At 52.7% G+C, this 13,975-nt stretch overlaps 8 protein-coding genes across 8 annotated transcripts; 5 read left to right on the top strand and 3 right to left on the bottom strand.

Annotated features, from left to right (window-relative positions):
• Positions 1–1,570: 1,570 nt before the first annotated feature.
• Positions 1,571–3,200, top strand: N0V89_007249 (uncharacterized protein; the record flags this gene model as incomplete). Its single annotated transcript, XM_056216014.1, has 3 exons — positions 1,571–2,127; positions 2,175–2,484; positions 2,535–3,200. 3 exons carry the CDS (start codon positions 1,571–1,573, stop codon positions 3,198–3,200), a joined length of 1,533 nt encoding a protein of 510 aa, XP_056070261.1.
• A 1,068-nt stretch (positions 3,201–4,268) lies between these two features.
• Positions 4,269–5,300, top strand: N0V89_007248 (uncharacterized protein; the record flags this gene model as incomplete). The annotated part of the gene is made up of 2 exons (XM_056216013.1): positions 4,269–4,452; positions 4,657–5,300. 2 exons carry the CDS (start codon positions 4,269–4,271, stop codon positions 5,298–5,300), a joined length of 828 nt encoding a protein of 275 aa, XP_056070260.1.
• Positions 5,301–5,507: 207 nt separating this feature from the next.
• On the top strand, positions 5,508–5,861 carry N0V89_007247 (uncharacterized protein; the record flags this gene model as incomplete). Its single annotated transcript, XM_056216012.1, has 3 exons — positions 5,508–5,677; positions 5,730–5,783; positions 5,834–5,861. The coding sequence occupies 3 exons, from the start codon at positions 5,508–5,510 to the stop codon at positions 5,859–5,861; spliced, it is 252 nt and encodes an 83-aa protein (XP_056070259.1).
• Positions 5,862–6,467: 606 nt separating this feature from the next.
• On the bottom strand, positions 6,468–7,049 carry N0V89_007246 (uncharacterized protein; the record flags this gene model as incomplete). Its single annotated transcript, XM_056216011.1, has 1 exon — positions 6,468–7,049. One exon carries the CDS (start codon positions 7,047–7,049, stop codon positions 6,468–6,470), a length of 582 nt encoding a protein of 193 aa, XP_056070258.1.
• A 1,147-nt stretch (positions 7,050–8,196) lies between these two features.
• On the bottom strand, positions 8,197–8,780 carry N0V89_007245 (uncharacterized protein; the record flags this gene model as incomplete). The annotated part of the gene is made up of 2 exons (XM_056216010.1): positions 8,197–8,496; positions 8,547–8,780. 2 exons carry the CDS (start codon positions 8,778–8,780, stop codon positions 8,197–8,199), a joined length of 534 nt encoding a protein of 177 aa, XP_056070257.1.
• A 459-nt stretch (positions 8,781–9,239) lies between these two features.
• Positions 9,240–9,656, top strand: N0V89_007244 (uncharacterized protein; the record flags this gene model as incomplete). The annotated part of the gene is made up of 1 exon (XM_056216009.1): positions 9,240–9,656. One exon carries the CDS (start codon positions 9,240–9,242, stop codon positions 9,654–9,656), a length of 417 nt encoding a protein of 138 aa, XP_056070256.1.
• Positions 9,657–10,705: 1,049 nt separating this feature from the next.
• On the top strand, positions 10,706–11,268 carry N0V89_007243 (uncharacterized protein; the record flags this gene model as incomplete). The annotated part of the gene is made up of 2 exons (XM_056216008.1): positions 10,706–11,187; positions 11,241–11,268. The coding sequence occupies 2 exons, from the start codon at positions 10,706–10,708 to the stop codon at positions 11,266–11,268; spliced, it is 510 nt and encodes a 169-aa protein (XP_056070255.1).
• A 531-nt stretch (positions 11,269–11,799) lies between these two features.
• N0V89_007242 (uncharacterized protein) lies at positions 11,800–12,939 on the bottom strand (the record flags this gene model as incomplete). The annotated part of the gene is made up of 1 exon (XM_056216007.1): positions 11,800–12,939. The coding sequence occupies one exon, from the start codon at positions 12,937–12,939 to the stop codon at positions 11,800–11,802; it is 1,140 nt and encodes a 379-aa protein (XP_056070254.1).
• Between the last annotated feature and the right edge of the window lie 1,036 nt (positions 12,940–13,975).

Below are 13,975 nucleotides of genomic sequence, written 5' to 3'. Positions count from 1 at the left end.
CATAAAGCAGCCACCGTCTTGATCGGTGTCTATCGATTGTCAATCGCGCCTCTACAGCTTTCGCGGAGCATGTGAACAGAAAGTCATGAAGTTAGTAGACAAAGTGTGATCGAGAAGAAGTTGCCTAGCTCCGTTGAACCCGTCACGACCACGCCCCGTGACGAGGCATTTGTTTTCGCGTTCGGATCATTCGCGCATTAAACGTGGACTGGAGCCGGCAAAATAGTCGGTACGTTGAATCCTTGTCCTTGCGTCGTCGTCGACGCCAAATTTGGGCTTGCATACGGTGCGCAGTGGGCAATCCATCGGCAGGACGCCCGATCGCGGCTTCCCCCGCGGCACAGCCTGCGAATCAGGAAGTGGCAGACCTCAACACCAAACCCATTCCCGACGCTCTTTTTGCGCAATCACCTGAGCCCTCACGCTCCGGTGCTCCACGCGCGCTTGGCACCTGTGCTCCGCTCTGCTCTGTTGCTCATACTCGCGGACTTCGCCACCGCCTCCGCTCCTGCATGGGCTGTTCTACTATTACAATCACCACGCCGTTGTTTCTTGTCTCTTGGGGCTCCAGGGACCCACAGCGTGGATACCAAGTATGAGACCCTTTCGGCTGGGCGTGGTTCTGCCCAGAACATTCTGCATCTCCATCTCCACCTCGCGATTCTCACCGCTGGAGGGCCAAAGACATCCATCAGCAACGCCATTTGCACACTCGCCGCCGGATTACCACTCCTAGCAGCAACATCGATGACGGTTGAAAGAAGGCCAACCAAGATCTTCGGCTGACGACTTTGCTTCTCGGCGCGCAAGCCTCTTGCTTGGCCGTCGAGGGTTGTGCTCGGCGCACCAGGATGGCTGAAGCTTCGGCGCATCTGCCGCGTCGTACAGCGGGGACAAAGGCAGACATTGCAGCCAAGAGCCCGGAGGTCGACATGGGCAAGAGCTTCGTCCAAAGTCAGTCGCGGGTGCGCGTTGGCTGAAAGGCTTTTCGACGCCTCGCGCCTTAACAAAAACCATTGTGCATAGGCAAGGCTTAATCTTACTGGAGGTCGACATTGAACGTAGATGTACACCCCTCGCTTTGGGCCGAATCCAGCTGAAAGGTTCCAGGCGAATCCCCACGGGGACTGTGGGAAGGCACGCTCGCGCCAGTTTCCCTGCTAGGGCCATTTCTCCACGAAAAGGACTGATCGACACCCCAGGCCTCCATTGTTCTGTTACCTTGTATGCGCGTTTCCCCATCAGCGCCCGGCCCTCCAACGATGCTTGGTCTTCTTGGCTGCTAATGAGCGGTTACCACCCGCCTGCAACTTGTTCACAACCTACCGCTCTGGGCAACTTGGCATCCCTTGGCTCGTCACATCGCTAGCAGCCCGCGTACAGATGACATGCACGACAATCGCTTACTCGTGTACCATGAGCAACCCCGCCATGCGCGCTTCCTGCAGGTATATAGAGACCCTGGGACTCCGATGCTGAAAGTCCGTACGCCTGGAGCCTCCTCAGCCCTCAATCACCTGAGCGCTCTTCCTTTTCTGCATCTTTATCCGTTGTTGGTTGTCAAGTCACAATGTCTGTAGCCAATGAGCCCGCAGATCCTATCGCCAGAGGCATCTTGCCCACGGCCAAACAGTCCTTGAAAGACTTGTTCGTGTGGAAACAGAGAGTCGTCGTTAGGAACGAATACGGCGAGGAGCACACTGAGTGGCAAGCGCCCGAGCCTTTGAAGAACCCAATCAGCCTCTTTGCTCAACTCAGTGCGAGGGATTGGCTGTACTTCATTGTCGGGTTTGCCTCATGGACTGCCGACGCTTTCGACTTCCACGCGCTCTCGATCCAGACGGTCAAATTGTCCAAGTACTACAACCGCTCAAAAACGGACATAACCACCGCCATTACACTCACCTTGTTACTGCGATCTATCGGTGCCGCCGTTTTCGGCTTTGCTGGAGACAAGTGGGGTCGAAAGTGGCCAATGGTGGTGAACATGGTCATCTTAGGTCTGCTTCAGGTTGCAACTATCTATGCTGCCACTTTCCAGCAATTCCTGGCTGTTCGGAGTCTCTTCGGGCTCTTCATGGGTGGTGTGTTCGGAAATGCTATTGCCATGGCGCTCGAGAACTGCCCGTAAGTTACGTGACTCTTTGAACTCGGCCTCCAGCTAATCCCTGTAGGACCAACGCTCGTGGTCTTATGAGCGGTATTCTGCAACAAGGTTATTCGTTCGGCTACGTCCTGGCGGCGTGTGCAAATCTCGCCGTTGGTGGATCGACCGAATCCTGGAAGACTGTCTTCTGGGCTGGTGCGGGTCTTTCCATTGGTGTTGGACTCATTCGAATTCTGTTCCCCGAGTCTAAGCAATTCGTCGAGGCGCGTAAGGCTGGCAAGCGAGCACAGGCGCCTGGAGTTTTCTGGCTGGAGACGAAGAAGATGATTCGACAAGAGTGGAAGATGTGCGTTTACTGCATCATCTTGATGACTTGGGTGAGTCTCGAGACTGTGCAAGTGGCTACTTTCTCTAACAACGGATGCAGTTCAACTATTATTCCCACACTAGCCAAGATTCTTACACCACGTTCATGAAGACGCAGAAAGAGCTGTCTGATTCCGGAGCAACGCGCGCTTCTATCCTGATGAAGACGGGTGCCTGTGTTGGCGGGACTTTCATCGGCTACTTTTCGCAGTGGTTTGGTCGTCGACGATCCATCATCTGCGCCGCGTTAATCTCCGCCTGCCTCATCCCGGCATGGATTCTTCCTGAGACTGAGGGTGGTCTTTCGGCGTCCGGCTTCATGATTCAATTCTTCGTTCAAGGAGCGTGGGGAGTTATCCCCATCCACCTGAACGAGCTGTCACCTCCGGCCTTCCGATCCAGTTTCCCTGGCATCACATACCAACTGGGCAACATGATATCGTCTCCATCTGCCCAAATTGTCAACGCCATCGCCGAAAGTCACTTCCTCAGGTCGCATAAGAGCGGCGATATTGTCGAGGCTTACGGCCCGACTATGGGCATTGCAACTGCCATCATTGCACTCGGCATCGCGGTTACGGCTGCTCTTGGGCCTGAGAAGAAAGGTCGCCACTTCGAGACTGTTGGCCCGCCCGTTGCTGCGGACATTCCCAAGGACATTGAGGAGGGCCGCATCAGCGAGGAGAAGTCCGAGACCAAAGCGGTTGAAGTCAGCCAGAAGGCTTAGATGACATCGACCAGACTTTTGGAATCATGAGAGGAGGTGCATATATCGACTGTCATGAAAAGATAGCGGAGATCGTTACGACTAGATAGATACCGGTACCACGTGTCGAATAGTAGGTGGCACGATGAAAGAACACATTGACGACCACCGTTTCCACATCCTTTTGCTGTGTTCTTTCTTAGCATCGGATCGCCTGTCTCTATTTAGGCTTTGCCAGTCGAAGACATGCACCACGTTCTTCAACCCTATAGTTCAACAAGAACGATTTCGTCGCGCCTTCGAGATTGTGTTGGCGACCCATCTCTCTTTCGCCCTCCTACTGGACACGCGATCTCAGGGTAATACTCACCAACGTGACTTGCCAGTTTCACGCTCCGCAGCCCTCGTAATCGTCACCCGGCGAACAACTTGATTGGCCATACGTGCAATAGAGTCTTCTGATATTGGTCGCACCCCCCTCGATGCGGCAACTTACGCCGCGCAATATTTCCCCACGCGCAACCATGTGAGCAGGGGCCACTCCACTCCGCTAGTCTAGAAATCCGTGGTGGGCCCGTAAGGCCCGTCCCAAGACTTGCCGAGACTACGCCAATACGCCCCAGGTTCTTGGAAAAGTGTTTCGGTTCCTGGAACGGTGGCATCTCGGCGGTGTTGTAAAGCGCGGGCGAAAGATTCTGCGGATATCTCCGAGGACTGGGAGCATTCGGAACATGGAGGCGGGAGAGGATGGTCAAACCGGCCGAGAGCTCGGCGATGTTCTGAAAGTTGCGCTGCTCGTGCCTTGTGTGATATAGAGGTGTTCTCTACAAGGTGAATTTTCCACGTGTTCATGCTGGAAATTGTGGTGTCTGCCCTTTCGTAGAAGAGTGGGGTCCATAGATTTCTAGGCTAGATGGTCTACAGTAATGCACTCCAAGAATTAGTGCAATAGCTCGGTCAACTGCCGAACCACCCCGCGAAATTTCGCTCCACGTTTTAACCCCGTCTTTTTGCCTCCTGCTTTCCCAGCGCACCGGAACACCATCTGCGATCGTCTTACACACCTGCTGTATCCGGCGCGTCACGAAAATGGCGACTCAGAAGGATGCAGCTATATCGGGAGAAATAGGAGGAAACGCGCGCTCTACCCAGAACACACAGTACGATGCTATTGGCAGCAAATACGGTGACATCAAGAGCAAGCCTGCGGTGCACCCGGAACCGCCGTCTGTGGTTGCGGTGCTGGGCGATGTGCAGGGGAAGCGGTGTTTGGGTGGGTTCCTTTCGCTTTTCTCTGCCCCCACCTGCAGTAGTCTGCGAGCCTCTTTAGGGCTGTAATGGTACAGGTTGAGCCTCGTGTTCATAGCCTAGACTGCCCAGTCTCCCAAGTACGCTCATGCAAGCCTCCGCCCGATCTTCTTCGGGTGCTTGCCCTCCCGTATGCACGTCTCACGCCATGCTCACATCGCGCTTTTAGATCTCGCATGCGGGCTTGGCTTCTACAGCGCGCTGCTCGTGAAGCTGGGCGCTGCATCTGTCCACGGGTACGACATCTCTAGCACGATGGTCGAGGCCGCGCGCAAGGCGTATCCGTCATCGTCACTCCCGAATCTGCACTTCGAAATCGCGGATTGTAGCGCGCCGGAGAACTTGCCTGAAGGCAAACCATTTGATGTTGTATTTGCCGGGTGGTTCTTGAATTACGCGGGCACGGAGAAGGAGCTGACGTCTATGTTCCGCACCATCGCGCAGAATTTGGCCGTGGGAGGGAAATTTGTGGGCGTCACGACGAATGTGACCGATCCGTGGGTGAAAGAGGATAAGAAGGACTTCTATGGGATAGAAGTTGAGGTGTTGGAGAAGGAATATGTGGCGCCGGATACGGGAAGGCAGATTGGTATCAAGGCGCGCGTTACGGTGCTGTCTGAGCCGCCATTTTCCTTTGATGTGTTTCAGTTTAGGAGCGAGGTGTATGAAAGATGCGCACAGGAGGCAGGACTGGAGATCAGGTGGAGGGAACACGTACTGCCGGATGATGAGAGGCGAGAGTCGGGGTATTGGGACGAGTGGTTGAGGAGACCGACGTTCAGTGTCATCGAAGCCATTCATCGTAGTCAATGAGTTCGAGGACGTTGAGGTGAATCAAGAGCTATTGTGACGTGGGCACGGACGCGTGTTGCCTGGCGATGTGTTTCTCTCACTCTCAACCTCAATTTCTGCTTGCAAATTCTACTCCACAAACTTCACACTTTTCAACTCTCTACCTTAAACCTTCTTAGTCGCGCACACGCACACCGCACATCACACTGACAAATACCAAACTTCAGGATGTCTTCTCTCCAGCTCTTGCAGAAGTTCGACACCGCACTTCTCAACCCGCAGCCGCCCACTACAACCGACAACACCTGCATCGGTACCTCCAAGAAAGGAGAAAGGTGCAAGAGGCAACTCAGCTTCTACGCGATCCAGCGTGTCGCCAACCTCGTGACCAGCCTGAGGTATTATCTTCACTTAACCGGCATGACTTTATGTGCTAACAGTAATTGCTAGATTCACCGACCCGCAGATCGTCCAGCGCGAGCACCTCACGCTTGGCGAGGGAGGGTGCGTCTTCGATTGCTTTTGCTCCACGCACATAGACCAGTCAGCGACAGTGATTTGGGCTTGGCTGGCACGGATTGAGGGGGTAGGCCTGCAGAGGAGGGTAGAGGAGAGGGAGAAGAATAGGGTGAGGGTGGAGTTGTGGCTTCAGGGTGTGAATCCGGTGGATGGCGAGGGTCCGCTGCCGGAGTGACGAGGTGCGAGAATGAGGGTTTCGGGGGCCTTAAGGAGAGGAGAGGGGATAGAAGGAGAAGGGGAGAGGTCGTATCGTGGAGAGGTCTTGTGGTTTTGGGATGAAATCTCGTATTGAAGATACCCCGGCTGTAGTCCACACATCCAACATTTCCTTCTTCCTTTCTACCATACTAAGTCTCTTTTGACTTTCCAGCCATGTTGATCTAACCAGTGTACGTGCAAGTGACAGTAGAAGATCCCGATGTCGAGCATGACGTGTAAACGGTGCTACCCTGCTTGATATCCAGAATCTCCGCGCCAGAAACACCAACGGTACCGCTGGAAGTGGTTGCGGAAGCACCTGTGAAAGTAACAGTGCCAAAGTTTGCGAAGGGAACAAGGCTGTTGCCAGAAGAGAAGTCCTCCACAATCCACTCAGCATTAGTCTCGCACAGCCTGTGTTAACGCGTCAGCATTCCTCCCTTGCAAAGTTTCCCAAGTCATGACAGGTACTTACTTGTTTGTCTCGCCGCTGAAGGTCTTGGTCACCGTCTTACCGGTGGTCAAGTTCTGGATGACAGCACTTCCAGCGCTGGTGCTGGTCGCAGTGACAGTCATCTTGATCTGATCACCCGCGCTCACGGTGATACCAGTGAAGTCGTACGCATAGTCGGGATACCACTCATACCACGCATCGAAGCTGACCGTCGAGCCCTTGATGTAGAAATCCACTCCAGTCTGAAGGATGGCAGTTGAGCAAGTGTCGCCGTCGATGCCAACCCAGGCGGAGGCAGCGTACTGGGTAGACGAAGATCCGGAAGAGGGCTTCTTGGGGGTAGGCACAGTGATCGTGCCCGTGACACTCTTGTAGCCGGTGCCGATGAGGACGGCGCCAGCCCAGTTGGAGGAGTAGGAGACATGGGACTCGTTGGCATTGGCGAGGCGGAGCTCCTCGAGGTCAGAAGCCTGGAGAGGGTTGGAGTTGCGGAGGGCCTCGCGGCGGTTGAAACGGGCTGCGGAGCGCTCCTGGCGGGAAGGAACCGCGATGGCGGTGGAGGCCAAGAAGGCGGGGATGAGGGTGGCAAGGAACTTCATGGCGAAGATGATGCTGTGTAGAGCAAATGTAGGAGCTGTGGAAAGGTACCTTGAATATGGGAGCTGAGGAAGAGGAGCTGTCTGCTTCTTGTGTACCTGAAATGTGGAAAATAGCAACCATACTTATAGTTATAACGTATGAATATGTTTACCTTGATGTCCGACAGTAGTGCACCCTAGCAAGTAGATGCCTGTCTAATGAAACATAGGCAGGGATCGTGTTCGATAGTTCACAGGGGCAACACCTTCCTAATCTTCCAGCGCGATAGGCCTAGAAACTCTGGTATCACAGTCGCGCGCGTGATAACAGAAGAATAGATTGAGGGTTACGCAACACCTCCACTGCAGTGGGCTTGTTTTGTTAAGGCCGTGGGTGCAAAATCGAAGATCATCCTGCATGTCCTCGGCTACCGGAAGGCGCATGGGATTCAAGAACGTTGACTGGTGGATGTCATCGTAAAGTTTTGTTCGCTGTCATTGCTACTGGATGGTAGTTGCGCGGTTTCTATCGTGGCGTACGTACGAGAGGTGTCGTGTGTGATAGTCACGACCGGGAAACTGGAGCCTATCAGACATGTGGTAAATGACTAGCAGCCACTGAACGTCCAGCCGTGTAGAAGAAGGGCTCCTATAACATGGAGTTTACTGGCGATAGTATACAGCGTTGTACCAAGCTTTCGCTTCTTCACGCCCAGTGCATTCAAGCATTTTCCAAGACACTTTGACAACTCCGAAATACGGGTGAGCGGTCTCCACATGCACAGCTGTATGATTTCTTTGGTATCTTATCGCACCATGCGTACGAGGGTATGCCTGCGCGGTTGGCATCGGGCGTTATTGAAGCGGATGGCAGCTGTCGGCAAAAGGCTCTCTCTGAGTACGTTGCAAGCATCTTCTGGAACATGGTCCGTTGTTGTGTGATAACCGCTCGCAAGGATTGGTGCAATGTGTAGAAAATGACAAGGATGCAGATAAGCGACGACCATACCTTCCTCATCAAGGCTCCTCCTCCGGCAATGGCGTGCTCCAGGCTTTGCACGCGACATGCAACAACACCTTGAGTTTCGATATCTCGTGATCTCATTCTCGTGATGAACAGCTTTACTGCTAGTCTAGCCCTGTCATCCATGTCCAGCCAGCCTCTCCCTTACTCCAACAACTCCCGTCCCATCATTTCCTCTGTCGACAACATCTTCTCCTTGCTTCCACATGCCTTGCACGTGCACTTGTACCTCGCTGCCATCTCCGCAACCCATTCTTTGCTTCCAGTCCATTTCCGATCCAAGAGTTTGTAGGGGCCATTGATCATGGCGCGACGAACGAGATAGCGAACAAGCGGGGTCAGCTCTGCATAAGGCGCGATCTCGATATCGGTGGAGTTGTGTCGATTCATGACGAACATGAAGATGCGCTCGAACAAGATGTCCTCGTTGACAGTAGGTGGATTCTATTTGGTTTAGCAATCGACGAATACATCTACCGCGTCCCCATACGTACTTGGCGATGGAAAGCCCAGATCTTCGCGGCAAGCACACTGTCTTTGAGCTGCGAAGCGGAAAGACCTAGATCAATGCACGCGTAGTGCAGGAATGGGAGCAGCGTCTCTTCTACCCAACTGGTCTCGAGGGCTTGAAGAGCTGGTGTGCCGGACGGAGCCTGCGGAACGTTCTGGCTTGGAATCACGGCTGGATGCGGCGCAAACGGAGCGGCGGACGTTTCCGCACTCGCCATCGGCGGAGGTGACTTCGAAACGATGGGCACGTAGTATTGAGGCTGCATGGTAGGTTTGGTTGCTAAATACAGCGGGTGGTGTTGCGGATTGCAAAGCTCGTTGTGCAGGTGAGTGGTCATAAAGGGACCGCTTTGGCCTCGAAAATTCTGGCAAGGCTACCAAGCTGCTTTTGCAAACGCATCATCTCGAGCAGTCCATTCTACTCACCACATCGGGAGCCAGAATTATAGTCTACGTGTCGCTTTCTAGTTGTATCCATCTTTATGCGTTCAGCACCACACCTAGCACTTAGCCAAACTTTTGTAAATCCAACATCTCGCAACTCTAATGTAGCCTAGTAACACATGCTCACGTTTATCCTGACGCTTCGAAGGGACCAAACCTTCGCTAGGTATAACCTAAGCATGATAGAGGAGCTAGAATCTAAAGGAAGACCGGTCCTCCGCGTGATCACACAAATGCTTGCCCCATGCAAACATGTAGCTATTCCCAACCATAAAAGAGTGCATCAGAGTGCACAGAATCAATACACGACCATTCAACTCGAAGATTGCAAATTCCAGGTCAAGATGCCGCCCAATCCCCAACTTGTGGAAGATATCATGCAAGCCCGCGATACGCGACTAGACAACTTGTCGAATAGCTCTGGTTCCAAGAACAAGGACCTGAGGGCTCGTGTCACAGGTCTGAAGGAACAACTGCTGCGGCTCGAGGAGAGAATGACAAAGCTGAAACAGTTGATGGACGGCAATTCTGCGAAGGGTCACTCAATACCGGTCAATGGAACGAGTTCAGGAGGCGACAAAGACGTGGACAGCACTGAGATAGGAGTAGGCAACTCGCATGCGATATCAAATACGGGAGCCTACTGTTGATATCGACGCGCATCCCTGGACCTGATGGAGAAGGCACAGTCGGGGGGCGGAGACGTTGTCGTTGCCTCTGGGGTCCATAACAGTGCTGATGAAAGAAGTGTTCAATATGATGATTCTGCTGTAGATGTTACCGATGCAACATTGCACGACATCCCAACCTTAAAGGAAATATAAAAATCCAATTTTCCAAACGTGACTTCCGTGATACGAGGAGCGCGAGGAGGTTGGAGAAACCATTCAGGTGGAAGCACCGTGGGACTGAGTTTGGCAGAATAGAGTAATGGGAATTCAGGATGTGGGGAGCATGTCAAGGAAAGGCTTAGGCGTGGGATACTAGCGTTTGTGATAGATGAGAAAAGTCTTGAGGGAATCAACCGTCTTAAATGTGCTGCAGTCATGGGTGTACATGAGTCGCAGATATAGTTGAGTCATAAGTGTACATGAGTCGTAGATATGATTGTGTCAGAGAGTACATGCAGAACAGAATGAGATCCGTATAAGACTGGGAGATACTGTATCTGCGTGAGTCTTGCTGCATTCATTCCCGTTGCTGCTTCTCTCTGCAACACGTGTCTTGCTGCCGGTCACGTCAGTCACCCGATCGCTAATAATGCTATTGAGCGCCAGTCCACTATTTGTACAAGCAGCGATCATGAAATGCTCAGCAAATGATTGAGTCTTCCCTCTGCTCGACGACTATTAACTCGAAAGTATGAAAAAACCGCCTACCCATCGATTTTGGTGAGTTTGGTATTTGTAGAGAATGACGGACTCACTGGACCACATGAGTGTATTTCGTTGTTTGTATCCTTCGAGAGGATCTTACACAGAGTGTTACGTGGAAGGGGTGACGTCTTCAAAAGCAAAGAGATATGCAACGAGCTCTCTAAACCATCTTTTCACCTACGACAACTACTTTTCTCAAGAGCCTCTCGAGACAGCATCAAGGTTAAGCTCTATTAATAAAATTCATGGCCGCGCAAGGATACCACTACATATGCGTTCGATCCCCAAACGATACATACATCAGCTTCGTGTGTACCCGATACATGCCCAACGACAGGCAAATTGAGCTCTACAACGAGTACATTGGAATTGAGAAAGTCGAGCATATCGAAGATTTAATTGTTCGTGAAGGGTATGTTACTAGGCCAGGAATCATCGTTGGGCGTCAAATCTTTCGGGAAACAGAACGCAACACGGTCTGGATTTGGGAAGACGCTGAGGATGTACAATATATAAATAACGATGACGAGAGGTCGAGATCACGTGTGCGACTGCCCTCCTTTGACGAGTTCCGTCAGAAATCGGGATATCTGGAGCCAGTCAACCCCGAGGAAGCCGAGAATGAGGACGACAAAGAAGACCGCTGCCCCATCTGCCGCGCGGACTATTTCCCGGAGCCTGGTGACGTGGACGAGGACGAACATTTCGATTACACCGTCGTTAAAACGCAGTGCGGGCATTGCTTCCATCAGCAATGCATACTACGGTGTCTGAAAAATCCACCAAATCCCGATGGTGTGGGCAGGTGTGCTATTTGCAGGAAAGAGCTATGCGACAATTTTCGGCGCTGACTGAAAGGCTTCTAAGGAGTTATTCTTTCGGCTAGTCAATGTCTATCTATGGATCGCTGTGTGGAAAGCCTACAGAGGCTTGTCGGAGTGTGCTCTCTATCTTATCTCATTATATTCAGCAACAGTTTCAGGTCTTCAGTCAATACCGCTGCATACTTTATTCAATCCTACAACTCTCTACAATTAATGCTCTCCTTATTGTTGGCATCAGATTTTGTATGTATGTTTACTTCCCAGCCCACTTCGTCTCGTCAAATTTTGTTTTCGTCAAAACAACTTTAAAGTCAATTGCACTTTTACATTGATCTAACCCCTCAGTTAATTCGAATCTTTAGAGAAGGTAAGTGGCTCAATAATCATAGTCTGGCTGGAAAAGTACACGCAGAAGTACGGTCAGCTCTTGCGACTCTGATGGTGCGCGTGGATGTGCAGTGTCAAGTTATACCTAGTGAGCAAGAATCACCCTCATAACATCCGACAGAAACAGGGCTGAATAGAATGATCTCATCCCATAGAGACAAAGTGCTACCACTTGAACGGTTCTATTAAAAGGCGCCCACCTTTGTCTATAGCTTGCTAATGTCCATAACGCTAAGCTGCACCTTATTCGTGGTGCTAGGCGGAAGCTTTCCACCGCCCATGATCAGCAACTTTGTCGGATCATGCAACACCCTCAGATGCCTCGTGTAATGCGTCGCCTCAGGGCTCGCAACCTTCTTCCATGCGCCTTGTGCTCCGAGCTTCGTGTTGACAAAGATCTCGGTATTCGAGGATCCGGACGCAATGATAGTTCCATTCTTGCCGCCAACGGGGCTCCAGACAACGTAGGGAGACCCGATGGGGATAGTACCGTCCGTGGCCTTGAGTTCCAGGCCGGTCGCAGGACCGAACTTCTCCGGGTCCGACACGATCTTGTAATGCACAGGGAAGGAGTAGGTGGTGGTGTTGTGGAAGCCGCCATACTCGTAGGTCATGATGAACTGACCATTGGGCAGCTTAGCTACGGTCGGCATGCCGGGCCGGTCGGTGTACTCGGGGTAGGCGACATCGTCGATGACGGGGCCCCATTTCTTCAGGTCCTTGGTGGTCTGGTGCACCATCTTCTGGCCGTGGGTGGCGTTGTCACGCTGATCCGAGTAGTAGCAGATGAGCGTATTCTTGTGCTTGTAGAGAAAGGGTTCCCAGACGGGGGTTTCGCCGTTGTTGGGGAGCGCGACGCCGCCGGCCGCGATGTGGGAGACGAATTTCCATGTCTTGCCGCTGTCGCGCGAAGCGTAGAGTTCGATTTGGGTCTTGGACAGATCCTTGGGGATGGAAGATCCGGACAGGAGCACTGTGCCGGCAGGGAATCCTGCCAGCGCCTCAGGCAAGACGTAGAGGAAAGGCTGGTAGCGTAGACCCCAGCCATTCTGGGTGTCTTGTACTCTGGAAAGCTCCTTCCAGGTGTAGCCATGGTCGGTGGATTTGTAGATGGGGAAGTACACCATGGGCGGCTCGGGGCTGTAGTTCTCCCATGTGGCTAGGAGGTCGCCATTGGGCAATTGCGCACTACGAGCGTAGAGAACTCCCGGATCTGTCCAATTCTTATCCCTCGGAGGCTCGAAAACAACACGACGGGCGAAGGTGGTCGGTGTTTTGGAGGCCAATGGTTTGGCAACCGCCGCGGAGGCTAGGCCCAGAACCGAAAAGATGGTCGTGAGCTTCATTGTGCCCTTCGCAATGATAGATTGACTGTAGGGATGCAGTCCGTGATCGCAGGGGCGATCAATTTATATATGCCTGCATCCGAGAGCCTCACTGCGCGCGTGTAAATTTCCAAGATCTCGGGTTGCGCGCAACAATTCCCCGGATTCGCCTCCAGAATGCGGGCGTCGGAGAAACTTGTTGATCTTGCGGGGACTATTTGCGGAGGTGATGCTAAAGTAGGCCCTGACGATATTTGCCGGCTTGGGTAATGGAACAATAGCGCCGAGCCGAGGGGAATTCGCAGCGTGGATAGGTGGAAATTTTCGACGACACCGCGCTGGGCGCGAGTTAGTAGACATGCCATGACGTGCTAGAGAGGCATTTCGGTTGTGAGGGCGACAATGGGTTGCGATCGTGAGCCTCGGTTTGTTGTAGGTACACAAGCCTGCTGCTGATGGTTAGGTAGCTGGAGGATCACGAGGCGAACGTTGGAAGGAGCCGTGGTACGCGACTTCCTACCACCATCCCGAGCCACAACCTTAATTCGACTTCGCTGCGTTTCTTCACATTGTGATGTCGAACGAATTAACCCTTTCCAGCCGACAAGGTCCAGAAGCGCAGGTAAAATGGAGAGCTTCTAGATTAACACGCAAACCTGCGCAAAAGGCCGCAGATTCGCATGGTCAGCGCGGCATCCAATAAAATGAGGGCTTTTCCGCGTCGAGCTCACCACAACCTCGAAGCCTTTTCATCCAAACATCGACTATGCAACACACTTCCTCGCTTGGTTCCAATCAAAGGTTGAATACAGAAGGCTCAAGGCCGCGAAGAGCCATGCATAACCCCGTCGCAACATGTGGCTGCCATGCCCAGCGAAAGGTATTACCTCTCTGGTTCATTGAAACGTAACTCGGAGGGAGCTGAACCCGGTAGCTGAGAAGGAGGCCGCGAACAAGAGTTCGGATGGTGTTCTGTGGTCATCGGCAGAGGCTGTACACCAATCATGACCCGCGCACGCAGCCACCCTCACCCCCGCCATGCGGAGTCTGTGGCAGT

This window comes from Didymosphaeria variabile (assembly GCF_027946475.1).
Source record: "Didymosphaeria variabile strain IMI 356815 chromosome Unknown scaffold_5, whole genome shotgun sequence".
NCBI lineage: Eukaryota > Fungi > Ascomycota > Dothideomycetes > Pleosporales > Didymosphaeriaceae > Didymosphaeria > Didymosphaeria variabile.
This window is presented reverse-complemented; position numbering and strand designations above follow the sequence as displayed.